The sequence below is a fragment of the Pelobates fuscus genome, chromosome 5 (assembly GCF_036172605.1).
Source record: "Pelobates fuscus isolate aPelFus1 chromosome 5, aPelFus1.pri, whole genome shotgun sequence".
NCBI lineage: Eukaryota > Metazoa > Chordata > Amphibia > Anura > Pelobatidae > Pelobates > Pelobates fuscus.
The window spans coordinates 41577981-41595860 of NC_086321.1; the positions used below are offsets into that span (position 1 = coordinate 41577981).

Below are 17880 nucleotides of genomic sequence, written 5' to 3' on the forward strand. Positions count from 1 at the left end.
CCTCCTCTTTTACATCCATGTGTCCACCACTTTTCATACATAACTCTTCCCCTCCGCACGCGTACAGTCAGACTCTCTACAGGTATATCTGTATGAAGTGTCTCTCCACCATAACCTCCTGCAGCCCAGATGTAGTGTTTTATAATACCATGAATATACTGACCCCATTTTATAGCAACAGGGCAAACCACGTTACAATGATCTGCCCTATTCAATGGGTTTCCACTGGACACACAGGGCTGGCCTCTCTCAACCAATGAATGGAACTCTGCGCATACAGATATGCACAGAATTAGCATTGCTAAGTTCAGGACTGGTTACTCACACCCAATGATGCTGTCAGAGGTGGAGTTACATCTCCAGCAGCAAAGGGTTTAAACTCTCAGCAACACACTGCACATGCAGACTCCAGTGATTTGACATATTCATGGTGCTGGTAGTAACTGGGTTCTTAATCCATAACCAGGACTCAAAACTTGATCCCCCCATGTTATTTTTGTGAGTCCACATGGTTAGTACAGACACATTAACCCTCAGGTCACAAGTAACTGCTTGTGGTGTCTTCAGTGTGGTGTTACGGCTCTTCCGCAAATGAGACCATTATCCACAAACATACTTACTAGAGTTTAATCAAACATTATTTAGCATTTAATTGCAGGAATGTTTTTACATACATACACCAACACTCAGCATGTGTGAAGCAACTAGTATTTTCTATTTTTCTGTACTATATATATATTACTAAAAAACACACATTCATACAAAAAAATAAGGAATGATTTTTGTCCCCAATTAATATACAAATACCAGTCTAGACAATGCTATAATATAGGGTTCTCACATGAACATTTTAAACGGTCACTTTGGGTACCATAAAAACTTTCTGTCATTTCAAAAGTTACGGCTCAGAAGACACTCCGCTCTGAGTTTTCCTTCTCAGAAGAACTTATACATGGCTATTCACATTCTGGATCAGTGGCATCAAATAAATTATTTTACTTTCTATTTTGCCATTAAAATCTACATTCACAATTTCCAAGGACATCTATCCAGTTCAAAAGAGAGCCTGAGCTTCAAATCTGAACATGTTGGGAGATTGATGCACACAACCCAAGTGATGCAAATGCAGAAATGTAAAGACAATTATTAATTGGATTTTTGCCCTCTCCATTTGAATAAATAAATCCAAGCATCCTGGATTTAAAGAGTCATGCAGCAGCTCTACATACTCAGTGCTTTATGATTTAGAATGATAAATGAATGTGTACATCTTAAACAGGAAAAAGAATTTAAAAAAAGACCACAACAGTCTTATTAATGAATGGAGGTGTTACACTTCATACATTAAACACAGAGGAGTTGCTAGGTAACCACATTCTGAACATTGTCTGAAGTACCATAAATAGAATGTATACAGGGATTAGCTGTTCCACTGGGGTGTTAGACAAAAAGTCAAGTGACACCATTTTTCATAACATAAGAGGACCACACATACAAGCTTCGTCATAACACACTTCACAAAGAGCTTTAATACAATTTGAAATTACGCAATACATTTGAGCTACGTTTGTGTTGCTGCAGGTAACATATGCTGATAGGCTACGACATTTTATAAAGTGACAACTCCCCAGTAGTTGAATCCTATTTTTGTAATAAAATATATAATAAAGTAAGCAAAATACAGAATCCAGCGCACTCGCTTTTTCACTAACCAATGATTTCAAATCTTAGAGATTGTAATAGTTTTATTTAAAAACACCTCACCTAGGCAAAAAATGATGGGGGTTTAGTTACATTATATGATCATACATTGCATAAGCCTGCCAACTACGTCAAAGTACCCCATATTCGGCAGGTCCTATCCTAGTAGCAGCCTAATGCTTGCTTTAATAAAGTAAGCATGCGGATGGACAAAGAGAGACATTAGCTTTTCTCTTGTGGCATTTGTGAGTGAATGTGGCAGTGGAATTATAGCGGCAATGCTCTTAAAAACATGCGCAAGGATAAAGTCAGGAGCGCTTTGCACCACAACCTAAATAAGGGACAAAGGTTGTTATAGTTCTTGGAGTGTCCCTTTAATTCATGATGCAATAAAGTACATTTCACTCCTGCATATGTCATGTACAGACCCCAAAAAACGTGTGTATACTATGGTTAATACAGGCCTTCAGGGGCCTACATACAGTAGAATATTGATGGAACTCTAGATATTTAAAGTAATTTAACTGCTACAAATAACCATTGCCTACATGGTTATGTTGGCTGCAGTGCCCTGGCACTTTCCCCCATTTGATATTAAACCGTCTAGGAAACTAAACCTCTGAGAGGCAGGGACTAACTCCCAGCTTGGTAGAGTTGAAAAGTGGAATAAACGCTTCTACATAATCGGCCTCAACTTTGTCCAGCCTGGACGACATTTATTGGTTGAGAGAGCTGGGCTTACAGTTAGACAAAATTAACATTGACGATGCGTAGAGTACAATAGTGGCATGAGCTACTGGTGGCTGCAGTACCAGGAAATGACGAAAGAAGATGGTGGCAATTACAAGGTAACGATTCAAGTTTAACTATTCATAGTTTCTCCTCTGAGCTGGCATACACCAAGCAGGGTTGTCACCTTTGGGAGAAATTGCAAAAATACCCAAAGACTTTGAAGGTTAAAGAGCCACTTTAATATTATGTATTTATAATTAATAATTATAAGTTGAAATTAGAATTGGTTTTGGTATAGAGATATAATTTTCAGCTGGGTGAAGGATAAAAAAAAAAAAAAAAAAGTCAACAAAACAAACATGACTGGACTAATTCCTTTCCTTTAGTTCATCCAAAAGGCATTACCTCCAGGAGTGTGATTATAGATTAATGTTTAACAGTCCCTCGCACAGAACAGAGAACAAGCACACCGCATACAACTTTTTATCAAAATATTTGTATATTGTAATTATTTAGAAAGGAATTAATCTAAGTGTGTGTAACTGTTCTGGGCTTCAAAATGTCGTGTGGCCTTCAGCCAGAATAAGTCAACCATACATATTTGTTTACAAAGGCACAGATCTTTCATTTGAAAAGACAAGTGACAACTGAATAAATATCATTAAGAAATGCTAAGAATGGGCCATACCATCCATTAGCTGAACCAGAGGGGAACTGACACTTCCCAGGATTTTTAATACTATGTTTACTTGTCCTCTATGTTTAACAAATATCTTGGTGAAGTCTGAAAAATACAATTAAAAGTAAAAATCTACATCAGTGTATTGAGCTCTATCCTAGAACTCAGCACCTCCATCTTGGCTGTCAATCACAGTTATAAGCTCCGCCCTTGTTTGTTATAGAATGTAATAAGTGGCAGAAACAGTCTTTTTGCAGGAGACCCCTGCTTTAAAGCAATGTGTGCGTTGGCTGTTCCAGTACTGAACTAGGTTGTGATATTAGTACGTGAAAAAAAACACAGAACTAATAAGAAAGGGAATTTATTTACATAGTTACATAGCTGAAAAGAGACTTGCGTCCAACAAGTTCAGCCTCCCTCACCAGAGGCGGCTCTAGACTTTATGAGGTTGCTCGCAGGCTCTTGCAATTGGCCCAGCACTAAGTTGCGTTGGTGTTGATTGCTACTCTTCGAAGGTCGCATCCCTGGTTCCCTCGCTTACTGTGAATGGCGATGATTTGCCCAGGTTTGATCCCAAGCGTTCGGAACCCTTCTAGACCGAATGGGTACTCACTTCGTGGACCAAGACCTCCTACATCGGATGACGTGACTCCTCTCGGGGCGCTTGGATTACCTTGGATGTTCTGCGATCAACTCCCCGTCTCCTCTATAACACATGGATGCCGGGTGCTCGACCGGCCTTCGGTCCCCATGACAAGTGTGGTACGGTTGATGCATGGGACTAACACTGGTGTCCGTCTCTAACCCTGGATCTGGGATTTTTTCCTAGTCGGTTGACAACCTTCGTAGATCCATGTAGAGGATTCACCTTACTAGGTCGCCAGGAGCTTACATTTTTACCCTACGTTCACGACGTTCTTGACGCTATGGCCGGTGGGGTGTCGGAAAACTTACCTGGAGGTTACACAGCCACTAAGTTCTCCTGACCGTTCACTTTGTTCTTTTCTTTCAACGCTCCCCATCTACTGTTGTCCATTCCTACATTGGCGAGATGGGTTTCATGACTACTATATTGGCTGGTGTCAACATGTTGTTTGTTGCATCCCACTTGGTACATGGGAGTTTGACAACCAAGGCCTCGGAGGGCGGTTGTCGTTTGGAGGATACATTCCAGGCTGTTGTCCAGTGACGAGTGTTGAGTTTCGTGACTCTCTATTCCAGGCCGATTGATCGCATTGCATCTCATACGGTGGCTCAGCTTTGAACTTGCATAATAGGAGCCTCCGTGTCTTTAATAAAATTCCCAGATTTTACTATTAACATGACGTAAAGTCATGATTTTATTAAAGACACGGAGGCGAGTATTATTCCCGCCCACCCTCCAGGTGTTGGGTTTGGGATGAGATGCTGTTGGACTTTCAGGTATGTGGCAATCCAGTCCGTTTGTTGTATGTGTTTATTGTGCATATTTACTGAAGAAGTTTCAATTTTCCATGGTTTGGTTCTAATGGTAATTTTCTCTATTATAGGTTTGAGTTCCTAGGCTGCTCCTGACGAATTTATTTAGTGAGTTTCAGTTTGGAGCTTGGATTTTACCATATTTCTCTCTCTTTTGTAGCTTGAAGTTCGGTTTGTTGCCGTCTCCTGTTCTTACCGGTGTGTGACGTCGGTTCCTGTTTTTCCTGGTCTTCGGTTCGCAAGAAAGAGGGGGATTGTGGGAGATACAGGCCTTTTATAGTCACTTCCTCTGTTATGTGATTGGTTGCCTGAGTGCCTATACAGTTTTTTCTTTCATTGTGATATATTTATATTTCTCTATCTTTGCTGCTGAGAGTAATAAAGAAAGAGATATGCATAATACTCACCTCCGTGTCTTTAATAAAATCATGACTTTACGTCATGTTAATAGTAAAATCTGGGAATTTCTGTGTATCACTTGTTTACCGAGGTTATTTGTGAGTAAGTGTTACTGTAAGATCCGGTAATATTAAAGCAGCGATACAGCTAGTTAGAAGGGACTCACCGTTTCCACACACTGTTTTTAAGCAAATTCCATCAAGTAACCGGTGCTAAACATTCTACTCCATTGTCATGATATCAGCTATCTGTAATATTAATCTGCTAGGATTTAATGTCTTGTTAAAACACTAATGTTGCCTAATAAAACGTATCCGCCTGTCCCTTCCCCTGGCAAGTGTCCAGGTAGAAAGCACAGTCTGGGACAGGTTACTAAACAGATCTGATATCTAGCAGACTGCACATATTAATTGATTCTAAATGCAGAACTACTTGTACTATAATGCCAAGACAAAAGAGAAGTTCTAACATAGCATGCGATGTGCACACTGAACCTCACAACGAGACTGCATTATAGTAAAAACGGTCATTAAGAGTCAGAACTATTGGTACAAAAACAAAGGTTTTGCATGTGTATTTAATCAATGCATAACAAATGGAAGCCCAAGTTTAACAGACAGCCTAGTCAATGCAGCACATGCATAGATAGAGATCTGCTGAAATGTTTGTGTATGGGGAGATATGGCTAGGAATCACCTTGCTTGGCCACAAGGGTATCTTAGTAAAAGGCGCATTCTATTGCATTTTTCTTTGCCGTCTCCAGAAGGGGGACACAAAAGAAAAATTTAAACACAATGGGAAAATAGACCAAAATCAGGACCATCTCAATAGATTTGTAACAGTTGGTAGGTATGACTTACACAGAGTAAGATTTTGTAAAGTAGACCCTGCCTTCAACGCTTTAGAGCAAATGAGAATTTAAAAAAAAAAAAAGTAGTAAAATAAAATGACACTATTATATGTCTTCAGGTGCGTTAATGGGTGCTGTGACACGACATACGAGACCTTCTGAGCTCAGACAGGCTATAGATAAACGTGCTACTTAAATTAAAGGAATACTGAATAATGTTAATAATATAATTTATTTATTTTTAATGTTCGAGTGTTTCTTGCTTTCTTTAGATTCAAGGCCCCCTCTTTGTTTAAAAAAAAATTTAAAAAAATAAGTGGGAAAAGAAGCTATAAAATCTGCCTTTATTCCATTACCACTAAAGTCTCAGGACTGATGATCTCTACCCAATCCAATGTACCCCAGAGAGAAGCGTTGCACGCTGACAGCATGCGCAGCCATCACCATTCTCCACCAAGTCGATGATACTCATAGAGAAGCAATGAATGCAATCTTTCTCTATAATACGTTATAGCTGCATTCAGAGCGATCATGCTGTTCCGAGTCTTAAAGAGGGAGTGACTCTAGCGGCTATCAGTCTGACAGACAAATGTAAACACACAGTATCTATGCACCAAAACTACTATACCAAGATGTAGTGGTGTTGGTGTTTAGAGTGTCCCTTTAATTTCCACAGGTTCCTTTGGCTGTACCAATACAGAGATGCATGCAATATAAAATAAAAAATGTAAAAATGGAGATTTAAAACATTTTTTCTTTTTTTTTTTAAATCACAACTTCTAGTTGGCTAGCAGGTAACAAGCTGACAGTTCTGCTTTAAGTTTTACATCCATGAATGTTGTTGTCCTGGTACCTTGCATGAAATTAGCATGAGAACAAACTGTGTAGCAGTATTAATGGCATACCAAAATTGCACCATTTCAACTCAATTGTCTGGAAAACATACAGTCTCCAGGCACACGTCCAACCAACTTCTTTTCAAATTGGATGCTCATTAGGTTTTAAAACATGTTTTATAAACTGGTGGAAAACCCAGGAACTGCGGATATTATCGAGTATGGCACATCTTATAAACCGCATTAGTAAAAAAAAAAAAGTTACCAAAACAAAGGTACTTTCACTTTAAACAGATCTCGCTAGGGATGCAGAGATTAACCCCTTCGTGACAGTGGCAAGCTCCATCTACTCACCTAGAACAATCTAAATATCGAAACTTTCATCATTAAAGTGATCATTTTTTCAGCTTCAAGCAACTATTAACTCTTTCATGACAAATGGTTAAACTAAACTCCAAGCACCATATCCACTAAAAACACGATGCAGTGGTTATGGTGCAAGATATGCCCTAGACCTGTCCCAAGGTAAAATGTGATACCATTTAAGCTAAACTGCAGTCTAGTGTAATACAATATTGTTTTGACCCTTTTTCTGTGATAATGCAAATAATATATAGCAATACAAAAAAAAATTAATGAAAAAAGAATAATTTGTGAGTGGATTAGACTGAGCTGCCTATTTATAGCGTCACACTCAAAGGCATCTTCCCTCACCGAGTGCCGTATAAAGGTTAATCTGGAAATCTGACTATCCCTTACACAAGGTCTTGTAAACCAAAAAAAAAATAAAAAATGGTGTCTGCTAGTGACCAAGATAAAAAAATTATTTTTTTTGGCACAAACTAATTCAGTGTTTTGTTTGTTTATCTCTGGTTATATTTAGGATTTAAATGTGATCTTCTCCAAAGCACACGGCCACAGGAACTGCAATCAGATTGATGACGTGAGAAGCAGAACACGAAAGAAATCCGCAAAACATCTGGCGGAGTTTAAGCCTGCTTTCACGATTAACGCTTCCTCTCCCACAAATGCACATATGACTGTGATACAAAATACCGCACTCCAAGCTTTATTGTATTGGGAAAAAAATTGCAAAAAATAAAAAAAGATACTTTAAATATTTTAAATCACGTGAGAGCTGCAGCAGGATACCTTCACCTTGTTCTTTGGGGTCAGTTATTTTTTCTAAATCCTTTTTTGATCAGACGTGATGAGTGGGGCAGCAGAATGAGAGGTAGACAGTAGATAGACAGTAGAAATACCTGTTTTTTTGTATTTGCAGCTGTTTAGTACACAAGTGCACCAGCCTGTTAGCTCTATAGGATGACAGAGGATTTAAAAAAATCCTAAAGGACACCAAGATGACTTTATCTGAATGAAGTGGTCTGGGTGCGTTGGCCCTGTAGTTTAAACACTGCAATGTAAACCATGTAGTTTTGTAGCAACTGCAATGCTTTCTGTTTTTTGTAGTTGTTCTGGTGAGTAATTCGTCTCTTCAGGCTGTTTTGCAGTAAACACTATTTCCAGAGACACCTCCACTGGCCACTCTTCAGATGGCTGCTAAAGCGGCTTCCTGGGGCAGTGCTGCACAGTGTGACTGACATTTAGTGTCTCCACCCTCTGCATGGAGACACTAAACTTTCCTCATAGAGATGCATTGATTCCATGCATCTCTATGAGGAGATGCTGATTGGCTAAGGCGGTGTTTGACTTGTGCTGGCTCTGCTCCTGATCTGCCTTCTTGACAATCTCAGCCAATCCAATGCTTTCCTATGGGTTGTGATTGTGATTGGCTCAGAACACCACTTCTGATTATGTCAGCCAAGAAGGCAGATCAGGGGCAGAGCTAGCAGCAGCAGTAAACTGAAATAAAAGTAAGCTTTTGCTATATTTAAAGGGATAAGTGGGGTCAGGGGTGCTAGATGGTGCTTTTAACACTATAGGATCAGGAATACATGCCTGTGTTCCTTTCAGTAATCCAGCACTAGGAGACTATAGGGTTAGGAATACTTGTTTGGGTTTCTAATGCTATAGTGTTCCTTTAATTATTTCACTGAGGCTATTAAAGGGTTAAGGACATATCATAGAAGGAAGAGCTCATTCTCATTACCGATCAAACAATCAATCAGACAATGCTTTTACATCACAGACTGTAATAATGATTGAAATCTATAATTATGCTGGCAGAGGTTTGCATAATTGTATCTCTGCAACAGATGGTCTGCCTTTAACTCCTTGGCTTCCACGGGGTCAGCAGAGCATTCAGGAAACACGCTCCTCTTGTCATGTCTCATTAAAAGGAATGCAGTGTTAATACAATATACTAAATTCCTCACTGGGTGAAATCTGATTTAGATAGGGATGCTAGTGAAACATTTAAAATTGACGTGTCATGTTGATGCCAAGATCACCCTTTTTAAACACATTATTCAGTTAACATATTTATATATTTTTTATTATTATTACACTCTCCACAACTTAGCATCTGCAGCTTTTACAATGATGATTCCTAGAGTCCAGGAAGAGTTTGAAGTCTGTCAACCAATCCTGGCACCACCAGTGTTTTCAAAGGGAGCACAGTGCTTACCCCAGCAGCAGAAACTTTATTTTATTAGAAACATAAAATAAATTATTCCCACCAGTCAATAGCAATCACTGGGTGACTTATGTTAAAAGGACCACTATAGTCACCCAGACCACTTCAGCTCAATTCAGTCCCCAAGGTTTTAACCCTTCAGATGTAAACAAAGCAGTTTCAGAGAAACTGCTATGTTTACACTGAGGGTTAATCCAGCCTCTAGTGGCTGTCTCCCTGACAGCCGCTAGAGGCGCTTCTGTGACGCTCAATGCGAAAATCGCATTCAGCATGCAGAACGTCCATAGGAAAGCATTGAGAAATGCTTTCTTATGGGCTTTTTTAATGCGTGTGTGGCTCTGGCCGCGCATGCGCATTCAGCTCTGCTTGGGAGCTGACATCGAAGGGGGAGGAGAGGTCACCAGTGCACAGGGAGCCCGGCGCTGGATAAAGGGAAGTGGCTGATGGGGTTTTAACCACTTCAGCCCAGCGGGAGGGGGCCCAGAGGGTGGGGGGGACCTAAGGACTATATAGTGCCAGGAAAACGAGTTTTCCTGATACTATAGTGATCCTTTAACATGGCAAGTATCTTCATTCTTTTTACTGTGGGTGTTTTTTTTGTTTTTGATTGTTCTTGTTTGTTTGCTTTTAATTGAAACAACTTGTGGCCAAGTGTACATGTCTGTTGCACAAATTGTTTCATAGAACACTATGAGAGATTCACAAGTTAAACGCAATTAATGAGTTGTAAAACACTATGCAAGATCTCGTGTTCGTTAGGACAAGATCTTTTAAGAGAGTCAGGTCAAGCTATGTTTTCCTATGATGTCACTAAAGTAGAAGGTGGGCATATAATACAGAACATTTAAACAAACATTTTGCTGCAACCTATAAAATAGAAAAAAGGGAGACAAAAATGGAGAGCGTCTTTACACAAAACCAATGCAAGGAGCAGAAATAAGAGGTGTTGTCGATTAGTAAAAAGAGACACTAAAGTCACCCAAACCATTTTATGAAAATGAAGTGGTCTGGTTGCAGAGGTCCTGTAACTTTAACTGTGTAGTGTAAAAAATTTGCTGTTTTGTAAAAACTGCAACGTTTATAGAAGCGGATATAGCATGCCTCTAAAATCCGGTCTTTCTGATGGCCACCACCGCTGCTTCCAGCTCTATAACCAAGTAAACCTCAGTTCTTCAATCAAATGATGCTTATAGTGTATGCGTTCTTCTATCCAATGCTTCTCTATGAGAAGCATTGGAGTGGATGGAACTGTGGGTGGTCAGCTTGGATGGATGCAGACATAGATGGATACAGAGCTGTTGGCTGCAGGGGAGGAGTCTCAGTGCTGGAAACAAGGTGAGTTAGATTATTCTTTAATTTTACTGAGCAGGGGGGTGGACAGTGATCATATCAATATAAGGGAACCTATAGTCCAGAAATAACGATTGCTATTTTTAGGCCTATCCATTTCCATTAGGAGTTAAAACAATTTTTTTTTTAAAAAGGGACGGGAATTTGATGGCACCTATCACCTCCACAAACTTTAATTTATAGACCTAGGTAAACAATTATCATCCCAATTTCTATTCTACCTTAAGCTCTATATACATGATGGATATTTAAGTCTCCAATAGCCAAAGTGCTAATGATCTACCAATCCTTGACCTTTGAAAACAAAAAGAGTCATACATTGTGAATTTTTATAATAGTAACTCTATAATCAAAATGTTGTTTAGCACAGGTGAGTATGTGGACTCTAATGGAGACTTTGTAATGGCTGCCAGGTAACAATCTTGACATCTAAGTAGATAGTGAAAGGAACACTCCAGTAGGAAAACATTTTTATTTTTTTATGTTTTAACAATTTAGTATCTATAACCCAATGACAACATGGATGTTTTCTATTATGCATTTATTAATTGGGGGTGTATCTAAAAGCAGCTCGCAAAAAATGCAGCCTATGTAAGCCCTTTCATCCTAACCCTGCCCAAACTGCCTCTTGAGTTTAGTTCTAGTAAACTAAAACCAGGAAGTAACAGGACCGGGGTCTGATTGACAGCCAGTGGGGTGTACCATTTTCTAATGAAATCTGCAGTTTCTATAAATGAAAAAATGAAAAAAGAGAACACACTCTCCACACATAGTGCACTTCTGTCAGCTAAAGTGCATTTGGTGTGTGGAGTGTCCCTTTAAGCTAACCAATGCAAGGTTGACCACTTCTTTGCTCTTTACAAATTACAAATCTGATAAACCTAAACAGTACTCTGTGCAAAAATACTGTAAAAGTCAAGTTACCCAAGAGCATACCTGCCTGCATGTGTACTCCTAATTTTATAATCAGTAAGGCAAGCGTGCTTATTGATTTGGTTACTCTGAACAAAGCTTGCAGCCGATACCACGCTGCCATGTATTGTGGAGAATGTATAAGCTGCAGGATTCCTGATTGATTTATCACCTGATTTACTACTTGCCGCATTTAACTTCTACATTGTGCAGGGCCGCACTTTCTGTATACTGCCCATCAATTTGGATAAATGTGTGTGTCCTGGAAAACATGGTGGATATGGTCCCCCTATATATACTTGTTAAACAATGTGCAGACAGTATGTTCAGTTTACACAGTGCGTAGTAAAGGGGTATATTTTATGTAATTGATATAGTGACATTTCTGTCATCAAAAAACTATAACTGTGCTCATACAGCAATCACGTAACAGCCGCAAGTTGTGTTAAAGTCGTTTCTGTCAAGTGTCCAGTTCTCGGTCTGGTAAACAAAGGATCCTGGTATTCAAATTAACTATGTGGAACATTCATTAACTATCCTCATAAAAGGAGAAGAAACGTTAACCCCTTCATGACAGCTGACATATTGCAACAATCACGGCTTTACGTCTTGTCCCGAAGGGGACACAAATTCGTGTTTCAGTTCATGTTTCAGTTCAGTTGCACTGGGACTATAGCTGGATATGTACACTTACACAATTTACACAATGGAATCGAAACAATTGTGTAGTGAATCCACTGCAAAAGGGCAAGTGATACATTGAGATTTGTTCTTTTCCTTTATCATCGGGTATACTAGTTAACCTTACCCAACAAATTTGAAGGTGATGTTATTTATTTATTTATTTATTTATTTTTTAATCAACCTTGATGAGATAAAAAGCATTAACCCTGTAAAGTTTAGACCATGACTCTAAAGCAGGCTTCCCCAAACTCCGGCAATCCAGATGTTGCTGAACTACAACTCCCATGATTCTCTGCCTATTTCATTCATAGAATTATGGGAGTTGGAGTTCAGCAACATCTGGAGGGCCGGAGTTTGGGGAAGCCTGCCCTTAAGGTTTAAAATGTTCCTCAGTGGGTGCATTAACCAACTGAGTTATCTTGTCAACATTAATCTTGCTTTAACGGTTTAACAAAAAAAAAATATATATATATATATATATATATTTTTTTTTTTTTCTCGCACCATTACGGACGCAGAGAAAATGGTTAACCAGAACCAAGATAAAAAAAAATATGTTAAAAAAAAAAATAAGAAAAAAAAAGTCCCAGCAAAATGTCAAGATCAAAAAAACAAAAGCACTTTCTGTACAATGCTGTAACCTGCGGAACACAGACATACTCTTGCTCAGACTGTCCAAATGCAATTTATCAATTTCCCAAGTTTACATATGGCAATCATTTCTCAGAGCAAGGTATTAAAAACCTACAGGAAATGTCAGATGGGTTTGTTTGTACCTTGTTTTGATGGACGTCTCTGGATCCTTATTTTTGGAAAAGACGGCCAGGAGTAGTTGAAAGGAGAGTCTGAATCAGAATCCATTGTTTTTGATATATTAAGCAGTTCCTTGTTGGACTAAGGAAAAGTAACAAGGACCGCACAGCTTCCTTAGAGCCAGGGAAAGCTTTGGATGATGTAAAATAAAGGAACAAGCAAGGCTGGATGAGATTGCCCCCTCGAACTAAGGGAGGGAGATGTTGTAAACGTTTGCTCTCTTCAGGCGCTCAAGCATGTAGACAGCTCAGGCTGTAAATATTAAATCAGCTGAGAGAATGTAAGGGGAAACATAGACCCAAACTGGAGGCTGCATCATAGTCCAGAAGTATTTGAAAGGTCAGACTGTGGCAATGAATCATTAACTCACCTTTTTCACTGCCATGTTAATGGAAACAGCCTGATCTAAACTGGGCTCTGAGGAACACACTCACAAGTAAACACAGCAAAACCCCTGTGTAAATAAATACAGCGACATGTGGCAAAGCTTGTGGGGATAAAAGCGAGCTGTTCTCATTATTTCGATCATGCTGAAAAACAGGCTTCCATCCAAAATAAAGGTAAAGGTGGTAAATTTCAATAAGGAGAAACCAAACAAAATAAAACCGTCAGATGATCGACAGAAAGACAGATGGATGACAGATAGACAGACAGATAGGTAGCTCTGCCATATTGAGTACCAGGCAATCAGTTCTTTAGTTGCGTGTGTTTGTATTATGTATATATACACATGTGTGTTTATATGTATGTGTGTGCATGTGTTTGTGACTATTCCACTATACGCTATCACAACTTTCATGATATGAGGTCGTTTTACACATGTGTGTGTACAGAATGTATATTACATGACATACGTGATCTGTCCAGCAACAAGCAAATCATGTCTTAGAATCCCATACTGTACGGAAGGCAATGCCATCTATGGAATTATATGCCATAATTAACAGGCAACAATGTACAGATTATCTACATACGATTACTAAACATTAACCCTTATACTACACGAACACCATCACTAAATATTAACACAAGCACTACACGAACACTATCACTAAACATTAACCCAAGCACTACACGAACACTATCACTAAACATTAACCCAAGCACTACACGAACACTATCACTAAACATTAACCCTTATACTACACGAACACTATCACTAAACATTAACCCGTATACTTCACGAACACCATCCCTAAACATTAACCCTTATACTTCACAAACACCATCAGTAAACATTAACCCGTATACTACACGAACACCATCACTAAAGATTAACCCTCATACTACACAAACGCTATCACTAAACATTAACCCTTATACTACACGAACACTATCACTAAACATTAACCCTTATACTTCACAAACACCATCAGTAAACATTAACCCGTATACTACACGAACACCATCACTAAAGATTAACCCTCATACTACACAAACGCTATCACTAAACATTAATCCTTATACTACACGAACACTATCACTAAACATTAACCCTTATACTACACGAACACTATCACTAAACATTAACCCGTATACTACACGAACACCATCACTAAAGATTAACCCTCATACTACACAAACGCTATCACTAAACATTAACCCTTATACTACACGAACACTATCACTAAACATTAACCCTTATACTTCACAAACACCATCAGTAAACATTAACCCGTATACTACACGAACACCATCACTAAAGATTAACCCTCATACTACACAAACGCTATCACTAAACATTAACCCTTATACTACACGAACACTATCACTAAACATTAACCCTTATACTTCACAAACACCATCAGTAAACATTAACCCGTATACTACACGAACACCATCACTAAAGATTAACCCTCATACTACACAAACGCTATCACTAAACATTAATCCTTATACTACACGAACACCATCACTAAACATTAACCCTCATACTACATGAACACCATCACTAAATATTAACCCAAGCACTACACGAACACTATCATTAAACATTAACCCAAGCATTACACGAACACTATCACTAAACATTAACCCGTATTCTACACGAACACTATCACTAAACATTAACCCAAGCACTACACGACCACTATCGCTAAACATTAACCCGTATCCTACACGAACACTATCACTAAACATTAACCCAAGAACTACATGAACACTATCACTAAACATTAACCCTTATACTACACAAACACTAAACATTAACCCTTATACTACACAAACGCTATCACTAAACATTAACCCTTATACTACACAAACACTATCACTAAACATTAACCCTTATACTACACGAACACGATCACTAAATATTAACCCGTATACTTCACGAACACCATCAGTAAACATTAACCCTTATACTTCACGAACACATCAGTAAACATTAACCCTTATACTACACGAACACTATCCCTAAACATTAACCCTTATACTACACAAACACTATCCCTAAACATTAACCCTTATACTACACAAACACTATCACTAAACATTAACCCTTATACTACACGAACACTATCACTAAACATTAACCCGTATACTTCACGAACACCATCCCTAAACATTAACCCTTATACTTCACAAACACCATCAGTAAACATTAACCCGTATACTACACGAACACCATCACTAAAGATTAACCCTCATACTACACAAACGCTATCACTAAATATTAATCCTTATACTACACGAACACTATCACTAAACATTAATCCTTATACTACACGAACACTATCACTAAACATTAATCCTTATACTACACGAACACCATCACTAAACATTAACCCTCATACTACATGAACACCATCACTAAATATTAACCCAAGCACTACACGAACACTATCACTAAACATTAACCTTTATACTACAGGAACACCATCACTAAACATTAACCCAAGCACTACACGACCACTATCTCTAAACATTAACCCGTATCCTACACGAACACTAAACATTAACCCTTATACTACACAAACGCTATCACTAAACATTAACCCTTATACTACACAAACACTATCACTAAACATTAACCCTTATACTACACAAACACTATCACTAAACATTAACCCTTATACTACACAAAAGCTATCACTAAACATTAACCCTTATACTACACAAACACTATCACTAAACATTAACCCTTATACTTCACAAACACCATCAGTAAACATTAACCCGTATACTACACGAACACCATCACTAAAGATTAACCCTTATACTACACAAACACTATCACTAAACATCAATCCTTATATATAAATAAATAAATAAATAAATAAATAAATCAATCCTTATACTACACGAACACTATCACTAAACATTAATCCTTATACTTCACAAACATCATCAGTAAACATTAACCCGTATACTACACGAACACCATCACAAAATATTAACCCAAGCACTACACGAACACTATCATTAAACATTAACCCGTATCCTACACGACCACTATCACTAAACATTAACCCTTATACTACACAAACACGATCACTAAACATTAACCCTTATACTACACAAAAGCTATCACTAAACATTAACCCTTATACTTCACAAACACCATCACTAAACATTAACCCGTATACTACACGAACACCATCACTAAAGATTAACCCTCATACTACACAAACGCTATCACTAAACATTAATCTTTATACTACACGAACACTATCACTAAACATTAATCCTTATACTACACAAACGCTATCACTAAACATTAACCCTTATACTTCACAAACACCATCAGTAAACATTAACCCGTATTCTACACGACCACTATCACTAAACATTAACCCGTATCCTACACGAACACTATCACTAAACATTAACCCGTATCCTACACGAACACTATCACTAAACATTAACCCAAGCACTACACGACCACTATCGCTAAACATTAACCCGTATCCTACACGAACACTATCACTAAACATTAACCCAAGAACTACACGAACACTATCACTAAACATTAACCCTTATACTACACAAACACTAAACATTAACCCTTATACTACACAAACGCTATCACTAAACATTAACCCTTATACTACACGAACACTATCACTAAACATTAACCCTTATACTACACGAACACTATCACTAAACATTAACCCGTATACTTCACGAACAACATCAGTAAACATTAACCCTTATACTTCACGAACACCATCAGTAAACATTAACCCTTATACTACACGAACACTATCACTAAACATTAACCCGTATACTTCACGAACACCATCCCTAAACATTAACCCTTATACTTCACAAACACCATCAGTAAACATTAATCTGTATACCACACGAACACCATCACTAAAGATTAACCCTCATACTACACAAACGCTATCACTAAACATTAACCCTTATACTACACAAACACTATCACTAAACATTAACCCTTATACTACACGAACACTATCACTAAACATTAACCCGTATACTTCACGAACAACATCAGTAAACATTAACCCTTATACTTCACGAACACCATCAGTAAACATTAACCCTAATACTTCACGAACACCATCAGTAAACATTAACCCTTATACTACACGAACACTATCACTAAACATTAACCCGTATACTTCACGAACACCATCCCTAAACATTAACCCTTATACTTCACAAACACCATCAGTAAACATTAATCTGTATACTACACGAACACCATCACTAAAGATTAACCCTCATACTACACAAACGCCATCACTAAACATTAACCCTTATACTACACAAACGCTATCACTAAACATTAACCCTTATACTACACAAATGCTATCACTAAACATTAACCCTTATACTACACAAATGCTATCACTAAACATTAACCCTTATACTACACAAATGCTATCACTAAACATTAACCCTT

General features: G+C 38.1%; 1 protein-coding gene across 9 annotated transcripts in view; it reads right to left on the bottom strand.

Moving 5' to 3' along the window:
• ARHGEF28 (Rho guanine nucleotide exchange factor 28) overlaps positions 1 to 17880 on the bottom strand; it is a 239388-nt gene that overhangs the window by 98261 nt on the left and 123247 nt on the right. For 2 of the 9 annotated variants that reach the window (XM_063453745.1, XM_063453743.1), the window contains exon 1: positions 12974 to 13295. The exons of 6 other annotated variants lie outside the window; for them this stretch is intronic. In XM_063453745.1, the coding sequence (XP_063309815.1) occupies positions 12974 to 13058 (85 nt within the window). In that variant the 5' untranslated portion in view covers positions 13059 to 13295. Of the gene's footprint in view, positions 1 to 12973; positions 13296 to 13380; positions 13437 to 17880 lie in introns of those variants that run through there. One more of the 9 variants, XM_063453744.1, reaches the window with a different exon arrangement.